At 33.6% G+C, this 19,739-nt stretch overlaps 3 protein-coding genes across 6 annotated transcripts in view; all 3 read left to right on the top strand.

Moving 5' to 3' along the window:
* The window catches only part of LOC119829569 (exostosin-1), a 7,901-nt gene extending 4,228 nt beyond the window's left edge, over window positions 1-3,673 (top strand). The window contains exons 5-8 of the mRNA XM_038352139.1: window positions 446-567; window positions 1,296-1,476; window positions 1,968-2,212; window positions 3,024-3,673. Coding sequence (XP_038208067.1) covers window positions 446-567; window positions 1,296-1,476; window positions 1,968-2,212; window positions 3,024-3,204 — 729 coding nt within the window. The 3' untranslated portion in view covers window positions 3,205-3,673. The remainder of the gene's footprint in view (window positions 1-445; window positions 568-1,295; window positions 1,477-1,967; window positions 2,213-3,023) is intronic.
* Window positions 3,674-4,598: 925 nt separating this feature from the next.
* Window positions 4,599-10,271, top strand: LOC119829547. Of its 3 annotated transcripts, XM_038352109.1 has the most exons (8): window positions 4,599-4,829; window positions 6,565-6,635; window positions 6,731-6,837; window positions 7,023-7,113; window positions 7,636-7,761; window positions 8,687-8,758; window positions 9,541-9,684; window positions 10,065-10,271. In XM_038352109.1, exons 4-8 carry the CDS (start codon window positions 7,033-7,035, stop codon window positions 10,134-10,136), a joined length of 495 nt encoding a protein of 164 aa, XP_038208037.1. In that variant the 5' UTR covers window positions 4,599-4,829; window positions 6,565-6,635; window positions 6,731-6,837; window positions 7,023-7,032; the 3' UTR covers window positions 10,137-10,271. The 3 variants fall into 3 exon arrangements, with proteins under 3 accessions (XP_038208037.1, XP_038208038.1, XP_038208036.1); XM_038352110.1 differs by lacking the exon at window positions 6,731-6,837; XM_038352108.1 differs by having other exon boundaries at window positions 6,565-6,837.
* Window positions 10,272-11,910: 1,639 nt separating this feature from the next.
* LOC119829251 (zinc finger protein on ecdysone puffs-like) lies at window positions 11,911-18,263 on the top strand. 2 transcript variants are annotated; one of them, XM_038351658.1, is made up of 13 exons: window positions 11,911-12,093; window positions 12,308-12,541; window positions 12,772-12,846; window positions 13,616-13,974; window positions 14,431-14,539; window positions 14,620-14,766; window positions 14,916-15,245; window positions 15,421-15,538; window positions 15,612-15,715; window positions 16,107-16,293; window positions 16,533-16,649; window positions 16,942-17,050; window positions 18,028-18,263. In XM_038351658.1, the coding sequence occupies exons 2-13, from the start codon at window positions 12,308-12,310 to the stop codon at window positions 18,143-18,145; spliced, it is 2,007 nt and encodes a 668-aa protein (XP_038207586.1). In that variant the 5' UTR covers window positions 11,911-12,093; the 3' UTR covers window positions 18,146-18,263. The 2 variants fall into 2 exon arrangements, with proteins under 2 accessions (XP_038207586.1, XP_038207587.1); XM_038351659.1 differs by having other exon boundaries at window positions 11,912-12,093; window positions 13,628-13,974.
* Window positions 18,264-19,739: the final 1,476 nt, after the last annotated feature.

Raw genomic sequence — 19,739 nt, 5'->3', positions numbered from 1 at the left:
TGAAGAATAACCTACAATAACAGCTAATTCGTACATAAGACTTGAATGTTTTTCATTAGATGTTTATTTTTATGCTAACCAAGCCTCGCTTGTAACCGGGACCAGCGTGGCTACGCGGGGTCACTGGCGGTTAAAACCTCATACAAAAGCTAATGTTTCTTGAAATAATTATATTATTCCACTCATTCTAGTACACAAGCTACAACAAAGCTAAGTTTCATAAATATAATTTTAGCTATTAAAACTTTCGTATTTACATTGTTAAATATTGATTGATATTGGAAAATGCAAGGTGTCCCAATGTTTACCCATTGCATCGTTGTTATCTGAGAATCCGCGCGTTTTACGATTTTTTTTTTGTTTTACGGCGCATTTCAAATGAAATCAGATATGGTTGTTGGTGGTTGTTTTGAATATTTGTAAAATATTGTTTTTTTTTTTTTAGGTTGTACTTGTGTGGGACAGCGAGCGGGCGGCGCCCACGCTTAAGTCACTATCCAGAGTTGCTGGTGATCCACGGGAGCCTTTGCCCGTGACTGTTGTGGATGCAACTACTCATTATCCTGGGTAATTAATTATAATTCAATTAAAAAGCAATGCTTTTAAGTTTACAATTGTGACTACAGCTCCGTAATACATGTTCATACTTCATACGACTCAAACCGATAAAGGTACTGAAAATATTAATTCCAATTCTATACTGCTTCTTTCTGTCTTTCTCTAAATCAAGGTATCAAACTGTATTTAGCGGTTCCGGGAATGATTAATGGACATATTATGTAATTTTGGTGTTGACATGAACAATATATATTCATATAATATAATATTATAGTCCCCACACTAGTATATTAATCCATAGTATTCATTTATAAATATTATTCTTACAAAATCATTTCTAATCTTTACGTAAAAAAATCCTCTGAAAACGATATTTGAATATATTGAAATTGTTTCAAACAATAAAATGATAGGTATCTTTGTAACATAATAATTGAATATAAGTGAAAGTAACGTACATTGCAAGGTGCGAATTGTATTATACATTGTGATTGTGTATATTTCGAACATAAAAATATTTCCAAAGCAATGTGTAAATTTTGAAATATCTCGGCTTTTTTTTATTTTATATTACAGTCGGCAATGGAGCTGGTGGGACGCCTGATGGTAAGCGCTACCACCGCCCATGAACATTTGGAGAGGCATAAGATCCATTGCAGACCTTACGCCTCTACAAATGGATTGCCGACTTTTAAAATTATTAACAGTAGTTCGTATAATTCAAAATTTATAAACAGGGAAGGAGTATCTGCAAGATGGCAACCACTTTGGGCAATACCTACTGCAGCTGTATTTTCATTGGACGGCGATGCTCCGCTCTTGGCTGAAGAGCTAGATTTCGCGTTTCTCGTATGGCAACACTTCCCTGAACGCATTGTTGGTTATCCTGCCAGGAACCACTTTTGGGATGAATCAAAGGTTTGTTGAACTTTAGTATTGTGTATTCATCATCATCAACCCATATGTTCCCACTGCAGGGACAGGCCACCTATGAAAGTTCAGGCCATAATTCGTCTTTTGTTTTCATTTAATTTCGAGATATTTCTATGTAATTGTTTTGATTTCTTTGTTGTTTATTTTTTTTTACATATAGAGTATTTGTTGTACCTTAATGTTAATAGTACTTACTACCTAGTACCTAAAACCGACACTTTAAAATTCCATACATTTCTATGCTGCAATTGATATTTGCCATATTTCGCGTTTAACAAAACAGACGTAATTCTCATACACGCGCAACTGTGTGCGCGAAGCCTATTGGAACGAACAACAGAATCCAGTGGATTGTCACCTGCTCGACTAAATTCGCGTTCGAACGCCATGTCTCGCTTCTGTATGAAATTTAACACGTTCAGCGGTATGAGTACGCGATGACTACTATCATTGATTGTGTTCCACTGTCCACACAGGGCGCATGGGGGTACAGCAGCAAGTGGGGCGGGTCGTACTCGATGGTGCTGCCGGGCGCGGCGCTGGTGCACCGCGCGGCGCTGGCGCTGTACGCGGCGGCGGCGCCCGCGCTGCGGCTGGCCGTGCGCCGCGCGGACAACTGCGAGGACATCCTGCTCAACTGCCTCGTGGCGCACCTCACGCGCCGCCCGCCGCTCAAGCTCGCGCAGCGCAGGCGGTATAAGACGGCGCACCATAGATACAAGTGAGTGCTGTCTTTGACTTTTTTTTGTTTCTTTTTTCTATGTATCTGTCAACATTTGCACGATCTCGTTGTTTAATTGATCAAACGGTTTTGGAACAGGCATACAACATAATATGTATTGTTTTTTATTAATTAATTAGTGTCGGAGATTACTGCTATCAAATACATGCTATAGTTTAAATTCCTCTAGAAGCTCAGCATGCACTCAAGTTAAACATATTATGTTAAAATGTATAATAATTAACCAAGCAACTTAGTTACAGTAGAGAGAGAACATAAGAAATAAAGAGATATAAAAACAGTAATAATTTATGTTAATATTTTTCTTAAATCGTTCTTAACATTAACAACGGAAACATAAAAAATTTCGATGTCCGAACGGCACTTCTTGTGTAGGCTACTAGATTTATTTTATAGTCATCAACACAAAGGTTACAAATTTCATTCTGTTTATCTGTTTGTATTTGCGTCCATCACGTACAAATTTAATTACAAACATAATTTTATATGATGATGGACCAATATACGGTCCAACTTATAGGCTACAGTTTATTTGAAAAAAAAGAGGTTATATATAGATATAGGTTTTTTGCTCTGGCGATATAAAGGTTACGAAACTAAAATCATGAAAAATCTATAAAATACTACTATATATTGTCGTCCACGCGGGCATGCCGCCACTGGAAAACTAGTAATTAATATAAGATGAAATCGTACATACATTAGTTACATGTTTCTTTCAGTATTACTAGTATACTCATCTGGTCATCGGATCTAATGATGATGATGATGATGCTCTATTTTATTTTAGGTCATCATGGAGTGATCCCGAGCACTTCGTGCAAAGACAGTCGTGTCTCAACACGTTCGCGGCGGCCTGGGGCTACATGCCTCTCGTACGCTCAGTGCTAAGACTTGATCCAATACTATTTAAAGATCCAGTCTCGACGCTTAGGAAGAAATATAGAAAAATGGAATTAGTCACATCATAAACACATTTGAAATAGCATTTATTCTGTAAATCAAATTTCTCTATATAACATTACAACAAATGCTTACTTTAGTGCGAGGCTGCCCTACGGCCTTTTTCTCGCGAGCGCTTAGCCGCTTGAAACGTAAAACCGCCTGAGATGCACACACTACGATTTTCCTTAGATATAAGTTAGCTCCTTATATATAAGGCCTGGGACGTACATTACGGCTTAACCGTCAGCTTTTAACCGCTAACATTTTGAAACAAATGCGCGAATAAATTCAGTCGCGGCATAAAAAACCGTACATGAGGCCGCTAGTGTTCGTTTGCTTGAATCACAAAAACGCGCGGTTAAAAAGCGCGGCGGTTTAGCCGTAATGGGCGTACGTCCTAGGCCTTATTGTGTAGATGAAGTTAACATGCAAAATCGCTATTTATTCTAGTCCTACAACGTGCATTTTTCTTTGCAATAAATTTTATAAAACTTATTTATCACTTTTATTGTTTTCCCTATTTTTTCCCAAATTTTTACAATCTTCCTCCTATTGAGTTTGTTTTTACGCTGAGCTACCTGTTTAAACTTCATTCCTCTTTATAAATATATACTTTTCTAACAAAAAAAAAATAAAAGACGATTATTATTGCTACACTATGAGGCTTGTTTTCCTAATATATTTGTGCGTATTTTGAAATGTTATGTGTAGATATTGTAATTGACCTACAGAACTGTGTAAACACTAAGGGGGAAGATTCTTTTGAAAGTCTAGAAGAATATTAATTTTCACTTTTTTATTCGCTTCACCTGTGTGTTTGCGTATAACCGAATTCTTTAAACTTGATTTTGACCTACTTTAAATCTGTCCTTTAATTCAAACTTTGTACACTTCTCAATAATCGGTTATAAATTATAGTAGAATAATTTCATGAGTTCATCTTGATATCCCGATTAGAATCGCCAGGATTAAATAATCTATATAAAAGCGAGACAATCAAAAAAGAAAAAAGCTTGTTTTTTAGTGTTTTTTTTATGATATTTATTGATGCTTTAATCGTTTTGGTCGTACCATGATTTTTTTTTTCTTAATTTTATGTACCTATAGCCCTTTTTGTTAAATAGAATATCCATATATCATTTTATCAGTAAATTATATTATGCCTACTTATATATCAGATAAGTATACTGTCTTATAAATGATATGTAAACTACTAACTAGTGGACATATAATAGCGTTATGATAAAAAGTTCGAAAGAATTTTGATGTTTCATCATTAATTACAAAATTAACCGAAACAAACACGACTTTTGGGGCAGTCCGAGGGGTCATCTAAGTGCATTGAATTTGTAAGCGTTGCATAAGTAGAACGCGCTGACATAACACTTCGCAACTTAAGTGGCCTTGGCCCGAATGGTGCGTGCCGGGAAAATACTGCGGCTACGGCACTGGCTTAGTGCAGCGCACCAACAACTGCCGTACGAGCGAATACGTTCATATATTTACACTTAGTGCTACAGATACCACGAAGTTTTATCGTTTTTATTGTGCTCACCTATAAGAACAGTTTTGTTGTTGATTGTGTCAAGTGGTGCAGTAAAAAGTTAATAAACATTTCTGGAGATTGGAAATACGCGTTTTTTGAGTTGCGGTAAGGTGTTAATGTTAGGTACTGTTAGAATTTCATTACGTGCAAATAGCCTTTGTAAACCATTACTAAATAAATTTGGAGAAATATATGCGCAATATATATAATGCAATATGTTTGGTGAATGGGTAGACGTACCGAAGTTGTCCAACCTTCAGTTTATAGTTTCGTGGCCTTTTAGAAGTAAATATAATGTTAACAATTATAGCATAAAAATTAAGGATGAATTTACAAGCATTTGTAGTTCCTTTTTAAATTGCCGAATACGAAATATTATATTTTTTTAATGATTTTTCGTTAAATTATTTGGATAACTGATACCTTCTTCAATTTTGTAAAAGCCTTTATTTAAAAAATGGGGCAATATAAATGTATGTATTTATGCAATTAAACGTGTAACACGATAATTTTCTATATTAAAGACATCAACGAGTGACCTAACTCCCTAATCATTGACGCGTAATACGTATACATACCTACTTTTATAAATAACTTGATTTTTAGCACACATACAAACTATAAGCAATATTAACAGTTGTATTTAAAAAAGAAAGAATTGAATTTGGAAAGAAAACATATTTAGCTTTTTCATTTCAAAAACGTATAGAAAGATAGTTTATTTTAATAATTCAGATTAAATAATGATTATTGCAGAAACTATTCACATTATTCTTTAACCATGTTAGTTACCCTCAAATAATTGAAATAAATTTTATATTTAGTAATATAATCGATTACTTACGAACAATTGTTAGTAATAAATAACTTTAAAACAACGTCGTTCAAAAGATAAACAAATCTTTATAATAGTAGATTTAGGATACCTACCCACCTAACAGTTGTAGTTCCTTTTTTTTTCAAAGTTCTAAGTCATTCAGACCATATTTTTATTGATTCCTGAAAGAAACATAGCTACAGTTAGGTTCGTAAAACTTATTTATCATTGGCTCGATTACTTTTTGTGTAATAAGTAGATACATAGGTATAGTAAAGCATTTTATATGTATAGTCTATAGCTACTATATAAAATAATGTCTACACATGCAGAGCCGAGGTGAGTCGTGATTAAATAAAAATATTATTTTTATTATCAAAAAGTAAGATTACAGTCATGTGATCAAATATACTTAATTATGATGTTTGCGCTTCTAGCCTACTAGTAAGTATGATATAATTGTTTACTAGGTATGCGTTGTAAGTAGGTACTTAGGTTACGCAAATAGGCTTAAAAAAAATTGATTTTATGAATTTATCTCGTACAAAATCCCACTGCTTGATTAAACAGGGAACTATTTTTTTATGCAATTGATCTTTAGAGTACGCATTGATTAATTATTAGATTAATGTAGTTATGTAGTAGTTATAGGTTGATGTATGCATATTATCCGTTACAAATTGTAGTATATGTTATTTATTTTTATAATGGCCCTTTTTAACAGGCAATCGATTGATGTAAACAGGAAATATAAAACTTCAATTTTGTATTAAAATTAAAATATGTGCTAAGAGCAGTTGGATCTTAAGACTATAAATTTATTGCACAAATCCTTATGTAAAAGCTTTAAATATTACCTCTAAGCTCAATGAGGAAATCCGTCTAAGAACGTGTTTCTTCATCGACTCCATGCTCTTTACTACTTATACACGTTATCAAAAGTATTAAAGAATATACTATTTTGTTAGGATATTTGCAGTTGTACCTCTTGCGGTTAACTTTAATATTTTAATTTTTTTCCAGGATGGAAACAAATAAATTATAAATAACGTTATTCAAAAAAGCAGCTAATTGAAATTATTCATATTTCTCAGGTAGGTTACTATTCTTTTTTTCGTTCAACAAGAAACAGTGTGTTTGACAAATATAAATTTCGTAAAATATCTATCGATTTTTTGAGTTTGTATAGGGCTTAAAAAAATAAAGCAAGGCAAAAAACACGTTAACAACGTGAAGCAGAATAATTAATGATACCTAGTTGAGCAGAACCCTTGCCGATCAACACTTCAATTTCAGGTGAGATAGAGTATATTTTTAATTAAATTTATAAAATATGTTTTATTAATAAATGTGTCATATAAATGTGGGCTAAATAGGTCCTACGTTTTTTTTATAAATAATTCATAATCTTTAATACTTTGCACTTTATTATTGTTATTAATCTGTCCCTTTATTTTTACATAAAATGAAATGTGATCCAGTACACACAAAATGGCGTTTCGAAATGGTGATTACATCTTAGCAAGTATCTTGATCGTTGGTGTTATCGCAACTGTAGTCACTGCACAGCCGGTTGGTATGCCTATGACATAAGCACAAAACATAATACCTATATTTCCTGATACAACCACCCTCTCTTTACTTCAGCTCTACCATATTAGTAATTATTTATGTTTCAATCTATTTAGAAATTAAGAGTAGCTGTACTGTTTGAATTCAAATAAAGTGATTGTTTTTTAATTTGTCAAAAATTGTCGCACGCACTTTGTATATAATGTTATAAGTTTTGCAATATCACTTGATTATTGAAAGGGTCAAAATTGAATAATCAACATCCTAGAAAATTATTTTTTTTCTACTACTACACCCACAGAATGTATAATACAACTTGCGTTTTATATTCCCTGACTACACCTGAGCTATCTACAACCTGAAATTTGTTAAATACTTTAACATAATTCTCCAGAGACAACGATGATGATTTTAGATGTGAACATGTTGTGCACTTATCTGCACTTATCTGTTTTATCACAGATATGTTCACAATTAAAAATCATTTCACACATATTTTTCTTTAAAATGTTAAAATTATAGCCTTTGGCCGATGAATCTATTGGAAAGGATCGTGCTTTAAGGCAATCCTCCATAAGAGCAGGAAAAAGCGTTGCAGTGAAACCAAAATGGGGATTCTTCGGTACTATATTTAACGTTATTTTGGAGGTATGTTAAATGGATCTTTACATAACGTGAACACTGTATATGTAGTAGGTATGTAACATTGAGTGCCGACCTTCGCACTTACTTTTGGACACTACCTTGGAAAGTAATAAATATTTAAGAAAAGGCTATTTGAATTTGAATCATTTTTTTATTCCGTGATCTTCAATCTGTAGAATCTAATATATAAAATTCTCGTGTCACAGTTTTCGTTGCCATACTCCTCAGAAACGGCTTGACCGATTTTGATGAAATTTTTTGTGCATATCGGATAGGTCTGAGAATCGGCCAACATCTATTTTTCATACACCTAAATGATAAGAGCAAGGCAGAACAACGTTTGCCGGGTGCAGCTAGTAACATATAATATTATCTATTAATGTCACTTTTAAGTTTAAATACCGACTTTTATTAGTTAAACGTAGGGAGGGTAGAGGTAAGGAGAATCATCTGTGTACATGAAAAAGTGTCCGTCGAAATGCATTAAATTAGGGTGGCGCCACATTAGCATCAGGGTAAACTTTAAAGGAACTTAAAAAAACAATAAACGTACTTAATACTTACAGTTCAGAAAATGAAATCACTGTGGCTATACGTTTTCTCATAGTAACTCTCTAAGGTTATATGTACTACATTATTTTGTACTGCTCGAGTAGTCGACATTTTCAATAAGTAACATAATATTAAATTTTTTAGCTCGGCTTACTTCAATTCGTTTACAATTACTACATTTATACCATACCCTGGGTCTACACCAGCGCCGGAAGGTGGAAGGTTTTTGAACAGATATTTACAGCTTACAGCTGGACACTTTTTTCAATATTCTATCATATGAGATGACTCTCCTTACCTCTACCCTTCACAGTTAAACATTAAATATGATAGTAATAGATATTCTGATCGAATTCCTACTTTTGTTATCTTTCAGCAAATTAACGATACGAAAAGTGCCTATACTCAAATATCAGATTTAGTAAACAATCAGTTTGTTGACGATAAGGTGAGTAATTTAAAAGGTTATAAATACTTTTGGTTGCCGTTTAAGTTAATTGTTATAGTTAAGTAAAGAAAAAATAAAATTTCACAAGTTATAAATATATAAATGTAAGAAGTTCTAGCTATACCTATACACCGTTTATAGTCTAGATTCCACATAAAAGGTTTCATCTTAGTTCAGCTTCTGATAATAAAAAGTTAAAATTTTGATCCAATCTATAGCAGGCAACCACCAGCACAGTTACTCGTTCATGGCATAAAAAAATCTATTCAGAATATGTAAAGCATTCATTAAATATTTAATTGATCCTAATACATTTTCATACAAATTTAAAACTGATATACCTACTTATATGTAAATATATACTATTTCTATGAAAATCGTGTTAGTTGCATCTCATAAAATTCAAGAAAAGCTGACCAGATTTTGATGATTTTTGGTTTGTTGGATGTGTCTCCGCTTGGATTAGGATATGTAAATGTTTTTTAAACAGAAATTTTTAAATAAAAAAGGTTTTTGTATATCATAATCGGCAAGAGCTGGTGGATCGCGTGATGATAAGCGTTACCATGCATATGCATATTTTCAGAGGCGAAAGGCGATTTATGCAGGCCTTACGCCTCAGCAAATATTGAAAGTATGGAATAAAGGAAGGAATGAAAGTAAAGGAAAGGACTGGGAAGGGTAATGAAAGACTCTACGTTTATATATCGCCCATATATAAACCTATAGATATTTATACCAAGGCATCTACTTTTTTATTTATTATTTTGGATTTTTTACAGGCTGTTACCATGCCGCCAGATCCTTCAAATAACGGTACAACTATGCCACCAAAAATAACAAGACAACAATTTTTGAAAATCCTAGACCGAAACCTAAAGGGCTTAGCGCGCCTTCGAAATCTTGAGTGGCGAGAAGCTAAGAAGGTGACTTAACTATAACAACAACAATTGTACAAAAACCCGGGCCCTATAATAGTCATGTCAATTTTATCGTTTTTATTCTATATAATAGTACTGCTATAGTATCTATTATCTAATCTGTGAAAATAAGTCGGTTTGTATACAGTTGTGATGAAGTGTTGATTCAATTCTCGAATGAATTAATGTCCCTTATTATCGATACTTTATTAGTGAAATGTAAAATGATTCTGAAGATGAATTATGTTTTATTGCATTGTTAATTATCAACATAAATAACTACGAATGAACCGAAACATACATAAAATGAAATGCGTACTTTTTTAGAATTTTTTTTATATTCATATAAACCTCTATGTGCTTACAATTTTTTCTTTTCTCTTTAGGATTCATGGAGTAATCTACAAGGATATTGGAGCGAGCTATTTGGAAGCAAGAAAACGCGAAATGCTAGATAGCAAACATCTACACCAGTGCATATACAAAAAAAAATTGAAAATTTATTTCTTAGTTATGAACTCTTGGTGTGTGTCACTTGTGGTGTTTTAATTAATATGGTACATACCTAATAAATGAAGTCTAGTCTTAATGAATTCTTAGTGTTTCTTTTAGTTAAATCACCGCGTTTCAAAAAGTTACGTAGTCGAACTTGTAATTCTCGAATATGTCGGATTCCTCAAAATGTTTTTCTTCACCGTTTCTAGCAGTGGAGGTGTTATCCACATGCGCAGATAAATTGAAAAATCAACTTATGTCCTGCACGCTGGTCTGGTCTCGAAACCCACGCTTACCGTCCGCAGTCCTCACCACTAATCCACTACTAAGCAGTAGTGGATATAAAGCAATATATGAAAATGTATTACCATTACAGTATATAAGTATTGAAAATTTATCACCATTACAATTTGCTACTTTTGATAGTTTATTCAATTCATCCAAAATCTAGATTAGGTTTAATACCTACCAATGGTTACTTGAAATAATTATTAATAGCGCGTTTCGATACAAAGCCAGCATTGGAAAAGATTAACACAGCGTATCTTTTGAAATGCTATCAAACCGGAGGAAGAACTACTTTTCTTCCTGAATTATATCTTTAAACGACCAATTCTTGTATATATATATATATATATATATATATATATATATATATGTGTGTGTGTTTTATCGACTTAAACTTTATTTTTTGTGGATGGAATGGGAGGCGTTTGAGTAATCCCAATTTATTATGACTCTTCCTGACATCTATTGGCGAATAATAATACTATAAATGCGAAAGTTTGTGAGGATGGGTGCATATGTCACATACATATGCGTCTGTTATTTTTTCGCCTTTCACGTAAAATAACTTTGGCCTTTGAGAGCATTTTATATTTAAACGTATTTTTTTAATGACGCAAAAAAATGGAACGGAAAATAAAACTTTGAATTTAGCGTCATGCTATGATAAGGTGCAAAATTATTTATAATTGCTAATAACAAATCAAATGAATAATATAAAAGCAAAACCTATAGACCAATACTGACCTCACAATAAAGAATGCAGAAATAACAAACAAAATGAAATGACAATTAATAATTTTTTTATAAAATTAAAATAAAAATATTTCTTAAAAAAACTATAGGCGAAAATACGTTAGTGTGGACCTATAGGGGCCTAACGTAGAGTGTAGACCTATCGATTAAGGTAGTTCGTGTTTAATTTGTGAAGTTGTCAAGCGTCTCCAGGTATTTACTTTTTTTATTTAGCCTAATAAAAGGCAATTTCAGACTTTAAAGTACAATAAACAAACACAGTAAGAAATAAAAAAAAATGTCTATTGAGCTGTTCCTATTGTCCATAAATTTTATCAACTGCCATAATTTTTTTAATAAATAAAGATACGTAAGTCTACTTTTTTTAAATTCAATTTTAGAAATTTTAGCAATTTCTAGGTAATTTTCCTACGATCCGTATTACGACTTAAAGACAATGGCACTTCCAAATACACTGGGCGTATTTTAAAGAAGAAATCAATCAAGACAATATTCAAATACTGCTTTTTTTAATTACGTATATATTTAACGAATCGATAATCTCGATTCAAGTTGTTTACACAGTCAAAACTTCACAAGATATAAAAACTTACTTTAGTTACTTAACATAGACGGAAAAAAGATACACAGATCTACTAACTTATCGTATGCTTTTTTTTTCCTGTCAAGCCTATGTCTCTCATAATCCGAGACACGAGTTGGCAATACTAGCTTCCGCTTTTCGAGTTCCGACATTCCACATCCAACAGAAGCACAATGTTTTACGAATGTTCTAATCACCATTCCTATAATCATTAATCTCGTGTCCTTTTTATTTTTTCTTGGTTTTACTGTTTTGTTACCTTAATTAACATTTAACAGTGTCGACGTATATTAATTGTAAGTACTATTGATAAACGTAATGTAATCTTTAAATTTATTCCGACGCCATTTTCTGCCGGCGCAAAAAATATGGTTGATGCTCGGTCAGATTGTAGAAATCAAATATTAATATCCATCACTCATTATCATCATCAAATCTTATTCATTGCATTAAGATACTAAAAGAGAAACTTTATTTTGTTTTTGTAATAACTTTATACTCTGTACTTAGATGTCTTCTCGTGGTCGAGGTTACGGAGGAAGAGGAAGCTATGGTGGTCGTAGCGGCGGTTATAGGGGTTCTTATCGCGGTAACAACCATCGTGGGGGTTATGATAATGGGCGAGGTGGTAGAGGAGGCTATTCTTCATACAATAACGAGTCTCGTTACACTTCCTCAAGCACCAATAGGTATTCATCAAGCCGCGATCGGATAGACGACTCCTACAAAAAATCATATAGATCGGTAAGTTGGAATCATCAGTTAAGTATTAGTCATAAAATGATCGGGCACCATTTCTCCATGTCATTTTCAACTGTAGCAAAATCATTTAATACTGTGAGATCATAATGAGAAGATGAAATGAGATGAGTACTGTACCCTAAGTGGAATGAATAAAGGAATTGATGATGAAAAATGGTATGGGATTGTTATTATTTTGTTTTTACTTTGAAGCGTGGTCTCTGACTTTTCAGGAAACATCTGGATATTCAAATCGTGATTATGGTGGTCGCTCTGGATCACCTGAACGTAAAAGAATGAGAATTGAGGTTAGTAGCTAAAAAAACAGGAATGTTTTTCAATCTAACTGAGATGATGATATGCTAAACTAGCTATTTCAAAGGCATTTTCAACTAACGGAACAAGTTTCATTAAATGTTACATAAATACATCCATTGAACACCTAATTATGACATAATGAAGCATTTATAAATGCAAAAACAGATTAATGTTATTTATGAGAATTTTAACATTAATAAACTTGGTGAAGCAAGTGAATTTAGAGATAATCTATGGAATATGGATGATAAAATATATAAAAAAATACATCTAACTTTATTTATTTGGGCAAGTTTAGTTGAATAATTAGAACTCCTTGAATTGATTTAATGTTTAGTGATGAAAGAAAAATTAGGAAAATAAGGAAACATCCTGTGTAGAAATATGCTCATGGTGGATTTTACCCATGTGACTGTGTTGAAAACTTGTCTTGATGATTTGGTTCGCTTATTTTCCCTCCATATAGAAGATGATTGATTTTAAGCTGATGAATCTACTATAATCTGGTTAATTCTCATGTAGTACAAACAGAACAGAATTTCATTTGAGCAATTGAAATGATAACAGATTAATGGGAAACTTTCTAATGTTCTGTACAAATTGGTCTACTAAAAATTTTGAAATTTTATGTAGTGACAAAATACCTCCAAATTTGAGTTATGGCATGAGCTGAAGAATGTTTTGAACTATTTTTACTTATATTAAGCAGAAATAAATTTTTTGTGGTTTGATTTATAAGAATCAACGACATCCATATAGAGTTATGTACAGGGCTCTTCGAGCGATAGACGTAGCCATGACGGTGGTCATTATGGCGGATCATATGGCAGTAGACAAGAAAGTTATGGGGGCGAGAGGAGGTCGTTCGGCGGGGAAGATAGAAGACGATCGCCGGCTCGTGAAAGCTTTCGCAAGTCTAGCGGCATGGGCCCGCCGCGCGAGCCGGCGCGCCCCGCTGGCCGACCACGCGCACCGCGCCGCTCTTTCCGCGGTCGGACGCTGCGCTCGCGAGCCTCCTTCCGAGGAGCGCCGCGATCCCGAGCCTCTTTCGCCACAAGGCGTTACGGGGAGAGATCGCTCGCTTATACCCGTGCGTTCAGATCTGTCAAAGGGCGAAGGTAATTTGACACAGTCAATGATTAACTATGATGTTTTGGACTATCCAATCATATCACATGATAAGCTTATATGGGTGCCTTGTATGAATAAGCAGTTTTCCATTATCAGCATTATATGTGACATATGAGATAGAATAGTGTTATAATTTATTAGACAAACAGAACTAATTAGTAACCAAGAAGTCTTATGGATTCTACTTTTTAGTAAAAATAGAATGTGGTTACTTTATTGAACAGAATTGGGAAACCTGTGGAATCATGACATGATAGTGCCAGTTATTGATCCAATACTTAGAAATCCTGAACATGAGTGGAAGATAAATATGATTTGACACACTTTCTTAATCATATTTTATGTGCACTTTTTTTTACTTTGTTATAGAAACAGGCTAGAAATTTGGATATATGTTATATATTTAGCCTAAACTTTTAACTTGTTTATAATTATCATAATAGCCCTGCGAAGTCCAAGGAAGAAGCCTCCTCCACTGAAGAAGATTGGGAAGCTGATGAGAAGGAAGAGGTTATTGAAGAGAAGAAAGAATCTAAGAGTAAATCACCCAAGGTAAACATTCTACAATAAATAACACATTATCTTACTTTTAAGACAATAGTGTAATAATAATCTTGATTTTATGTATTAAGCCGGATCAAGAACAATCTGAAGGTGAGGGTGAAGATGGTGGGGAAGATACAGAAAAAGAAGAGGATGCTGCTTCTGATACTGCACCAGCAAAATCGTTTTCACATCTTTCCTGTGTGCATTGCAAGGAAAAATGTACCAGTTATGGTGTAAGTATACTTACATAACTATGTTACTTTCTAGTTTGGAAAATTCACTAAAAAACTGCTGTTTTATAAACTGAAATATTTTGACTTATTTATGCATGAAATTAATCAATGTATTCACCAAGAAGCGTTTTTCAATTTATTCGTTACAGTTGTACGCCAAGCATTTGTTATCGCTCAAACATCGTGCGGCAATGAGTGGCGTAGCCAGGCGTCATAAGGCGCAGCTGCTACGTATGCGCGTCGCCCAACGAGGCGCTCAGCGTGAGCTTGAAGCGGCGGCCGGCGCTGACTTGGCACCAAGGACTACCTTCTGTCTGGTGTGCCGCCTCAACCACCGCACCACGCGCCACGCCCATAACCTGACGGATACGCATCGCGCCATGAAGCGCTTCCTTATGCCATTCTGTCGCATTTGCCGCATTACTTTCCGTTCCCCGATGATATATGAGCATCACATTTGCTCAATTGAACATCTAAAGGTCAGTAGTTTTTTACTGTTTAATGCTTGTAAGTTAATAAATATAATTAAAACATTCTAAACATATATAACGAAACCTAAAAAGGAATGATTCCTAACGATTTAGTTTCGTTCCTGCAATAAGACTAAGAATAATAAGATATTTACTTGCATTAAAATGTACATGATTATTTCAGAAAAAAGCCAACCAAGCATCGCGACGCGTTAGTCCTAAAGCTGAGGGTAGTGGTGATGAAGGCATGGATGTTGATTTGGATAACTTTATGACCCTTGACTCTGTGGGCGATGTTGATGGTAATTAATTTCACACAACTTATCAATGCTGAATTACAGAATGTGGTACCTAAATATTATGTAATTTTTTCAGAGGTGGAAGATGAGGATTCTGGCGGTGAAAAGAAAGATGAAGAAAAGCCCAAAAAGGCAAAGGTTGAAATAAACATTGGGAGTGAACATATCAAGAAAGTTGAGGTAACTTTTTCTTGATTTAATTTAATATGAATAATAACTTCTTAAGAAAAACCGCCTTAAAATTTTAAAAACTAGACCAAATTTAAATGTCCCAATGGCTAGTACCTTTCAAATAAAAAATAATTTTAAAATCAGTTCACCCAGTTAAAGTGATATAAAAATTAGTAACTACCTTATTTTTTAAGATGGTTGATAAACTTGTATTTCATATTAGAAAGTTAATCATAATAATAATTAGAAGAAGTAAAAACAAACTTATCACAAAATGATTTATTAATTAATATACTTTGAGTAAATATAATGGACAAATTTGGTGTCACTGGGAACATTAATGTTTTCTAATAAATTTCTTGATTAAAAATACTAGAAATAAATATGCATATTATGACAGGTTTGGTGGTGCGAGCTGTGCCGAGGGTTCTTGCCGCGCGCGGAGGCGGGCAGCGCGGAGGAGGCGGAGACACTGCGACGGCACTGTCGTTTGCGCATCCATCTGCGTCACTACGTGCAGCACCGAGATACGCGCACGCTGCGCAAGCAGGCCGAGCGCATACATCGCCAACTGCATCAGCAAACAGGTGCGTTCAATCGTATGTTGGTGATTAATTATTCAATTTAAAACAAGTAATAAAATAATGTTGAATTTTGACTGTTTTAACATGTTTTGTGTTAATGCAATAATTCAAATGAAAAAAATACTTTTTTTTATACTAATTCATGTAGAATGTAATTTATTACATCCACATGTAAAACATCTTTTGGGGTAAGAATTATATACTCGATCTGTTTTTGTCTATGTTTGTCCTTAAAATTTCAGAAGAAGAAAAAGAGACTGCTAATGAGGAAAGCGCTGAAGTTAAAGTTAAGTCAGAGAAAACGGAATCATCTGGAGAAAAAAAATCCTTGGAGAATGGTACTGATGCTAATAATTCAGGTAATGTGTACTTTAATCCTTCGAGAGTATAGATAAGTAAAGCTCTACAGCATCACTAAGTGTGAACTCAAAGCACAAATATGTCCATGCACCTCTTTCACTTAACACACTCAATCAGTATAAAAACTGCATCACATTGACTTTATTCACACTTAATATATATATACCCATGGGCTACATAGGAGCCACAATCCACTGTAAAACCTACGAAATAAAGGTTTATTATTATTATATATTAAAAAGGGAAGAAAAAGTATATAATATATATTTATAAAAAATTATTACTTTATAGGAAATGAAGATAAGCTTTGGGCTGATGTTGATAAAGATATAGGGGAGTTGCTAAGAGAAGTGGATCACCAAGGTAATGAAGCTAGTGATGATGAAGAGGATCTTGGAAGGTGAGGACTGTTGGCTTATATTTATTATTTATTTATTTTATACTTTATTGCACACAAACATTTACAAAAAAAAAGACATATATGAAACAAAAACAAAAGAGACATTATGCACAAATGGCGGCCTTATCGCTAGGTAGCGATCTCTTCCAGACTACCTTGGCTTATTATTTTTACCAAGTACAATATCCCCCATTATTTATTCGATGTAACTGCTTTAATTAGAGGGCACAACAACACTTAAGTACTTCACTATTACATCATCCATACAATTCATTCTTACTAGTATAATAATATAATGTTCCTTATTAATATGTAATATATTTAGAATAAAAATTAAAATATAATCATGAAAGTGTTTGTGTTACTTTCACGATGCTACGAAGCAATTTTAAGCTAGAAGACTACAGAGTTACCTAAGCAAAATATTTCATTCCCATGAGAAATGCTTTTGGCCAAGTGGAGAATCAGCTGGCAGAAAGCTAGCTAGTATCTTTTAAATCCATCACATAGTTGAACAAATTAAATTTTAATTGTAATTTATTGTTTCTTATTGGATATGGCGCAGCGTTATGATAGTAGTTTAAAATAATTCGAATTATTTGGCATATTCTACTATATCTGAACTTTCCAACATGAAGTAACCACTTTGTTAATTTTTTTTTTTCAAATTAAAACTTACAAAAAATGGTATATAACTAATAATTTTCGGAGTTATTGAAAAAAAAATTGTGACCATTCAAGCTAACAAAATGAGAAGATAATACTGAAACGATTTATCAATCACCTCCGGAACTGCTGTACTGATTCTCATGAAATTTTGTGTGCATATTAGGTAGGTCTGAGAATTTACCAACATTTGTTTTTCATACCCCCAAAATAGAAGAGTATAATACTAAGGCACAACAGCATTTGAATGTTATAGATTTTTTTTGTTTATTATTTTTTAACAGTATACACATATACTATATTTATTGCAGGTATGACAAATTCCGTAAAAGTGACAAGATGGCTAAGCCTGGGGAAGAAGAGAATAAATCAAAAGATGAAGCTACGGCCGATGAAAAGACTACAGTTGATGCCAATACTTCTGCTTAACTTAGCGTCTAACTTACGTACATTTGTGTACGATCGTTATATGGTAATTCATTTATAAACCTAAAATACTTATCAAGTAAAGCAATATGAGTTTTATATAATAAAGTTTTGACCTATTGTATTTTGTTTTATTTTCAACCGACATCAAAGAGGAGGGCGTTATTAACTCGACTATTTTATTTGGCACGACAATTTGAAGGCTGTTTAGTTTTTTGATTTAATAACTATTATTATTAAACTTACAAAAAACCTTTGTGTAAAGTATGATAAATAAACACGTATTATCTAGTAGTGGGTATAAGATAAATTAACATATTAGTAGTTATCTAATAATAAAAAGCTGAAAAGTTTGATCCTGTTTTCAAAACGGCTAAATTTAAAAATTTTAATTTTTCTTTGGAGAATATTTAGTAGTAGCTGCGCCCCGCGGTTTTACCCTCGTAAATCCGTATCCCGTCGGAATATCGTGATAAAAAGTTGCCTATATGTCATTCCAGTTGTCCAGCTGTCTACGTACCAAATTTCATTGCAACCGGTTCAGTAGTTTTTGCGTGAAAGAGCAACACACACAAACACATCCTTACAAACTTTCGCATTTATAATATTAGTAGGATGTCGTGTTGTGCGTCTAGTAGTTTTTGTGGAAAATGGTTGCCGTTGAGAGAACTTTCCTTAGCGCCACTTTTTTAATCGAAAATAAAATTATGCTAGCTTGTGTGTGATCAGAGGATATTGTCTGATATTACTGTGTGATGCGATTTTTTTTATTAATTTGTACCTTTTATGTAAAGGTATTCGAAATGAGTAGTAGTAGTCATTTAGATAAAAAATAAAGGTAACCAAGGGTATTTTTGAGCTTAAATTAGAGACCAAATAATACTTTGACAAGGTTGTCGTTTTGTAGGATAATAGGTTATATCCACCAAGAAATTAATGTATAATATATAATACTCAATCCAGATCATCACGATATCAGACTTATTTGCTTAAAATATGTGTGCCTAGGTAATGGGCCGATGTCAGTACAATATGGCACGGTTATTTTCAACAACCGGCTCCGAGGCATATTCATAATAAGGCATTTTCCGATTAAGGCTAGAGTCCATACATCAGAGCGAATTCTTGCTGAATAATTCTGGCCGTTAGGATGTATCTGTGTAAGTAATTAAGTCAATACGTGAGACAAGAATTCCACTCGTAGTTCGTTCAGACTCATGTGAAACCTACCGTGTACTTTTTCTCTTTCCATATGGCCTCCCTGTTGGCTATGTTGAGTAGTGCCTTTTGGACAAGGGTAGGGGAGCGAGTCTTTTATCAAATTCTATAACTTCAGCATGAATCATGCAGATCGGATTTTGCAAGTCAAAAAGTCAGTCATATCGCACAATTGCAGCGCCTGGGCACTTAAAACCGCGACCACCAGTGTCGCGCGATATTGAACCTTATCACTGACAATTTAGTCAGATACATAGTTTCGCGGATTATCTAGGGCGGTCGGAATCCACTTGAGTATACCAAAAGTATATACTTAGTCTGGCCATAAATACTGTTACACTTAATTATAAAAAAATATTACATTTGAATTTCGAATCTG

Source organism: Zerene cesonia, chromosome 10 (assembly GCF_012273895.1).
Source record: "Zerene cesonia ecotype Mississippi chromosome 10, Zerene_cesonia_1.1, whole genome shotgun sequence".
Classification (NCBI taxonomy): Eukaryota; Metazoa; Arthropoda; class Insecta; order Lepidoptera; family Pieridae; genus Zerene; species Zerene cesonia.
Note: the sequence above shows the minus strand (reverse complement) of the source record. Positions and strands in the feature narration are given on the sequence as shown.

Coding starts and splice junctions, on each gene's coding strand:
- LOC119829547 (XM_038352110.1), top strand. CDS start 7,033: ATGGCGTTTCGAAATGGTGATTACATCTTAGCAAGTATCTTGATCGTT. Junction 7,114..7,635: donor CTGTAGTCACTGCACAGCCG/GTTGGTATGCCT, acceptor TTAAAATTATAG/CCTTTGGCCGATGAATCTAT. Junction 8,759..9,540: donor ATCAGTTTGTTGACGATAAG/GTGAGTAATTTA, acceptor GATTTTTTACAG/GCTGTTACCATGCCGCCAGA.
- LOC119829251 (XM_038351658.1), top strand. CDS start 12,308: ATGTCTTCTCGTGGTCGAGGTTACGGAGGAAGAGGAAGCTATGGTGGT. Junction 14,540..14,619: donor CTAAGAGTAAATCACCCAAG/GTAAACATTCTA, acceptor TTATGTATTAAG/CCGGATCAAGAACAATCTGA. Junction 16,294..16,532: donor CCAACTGCATCAGCAAACAG/GTGCGTTCAATC, acceptor TTAAAATTTCAG/AAGAAGAAAAAGAGACTGCT.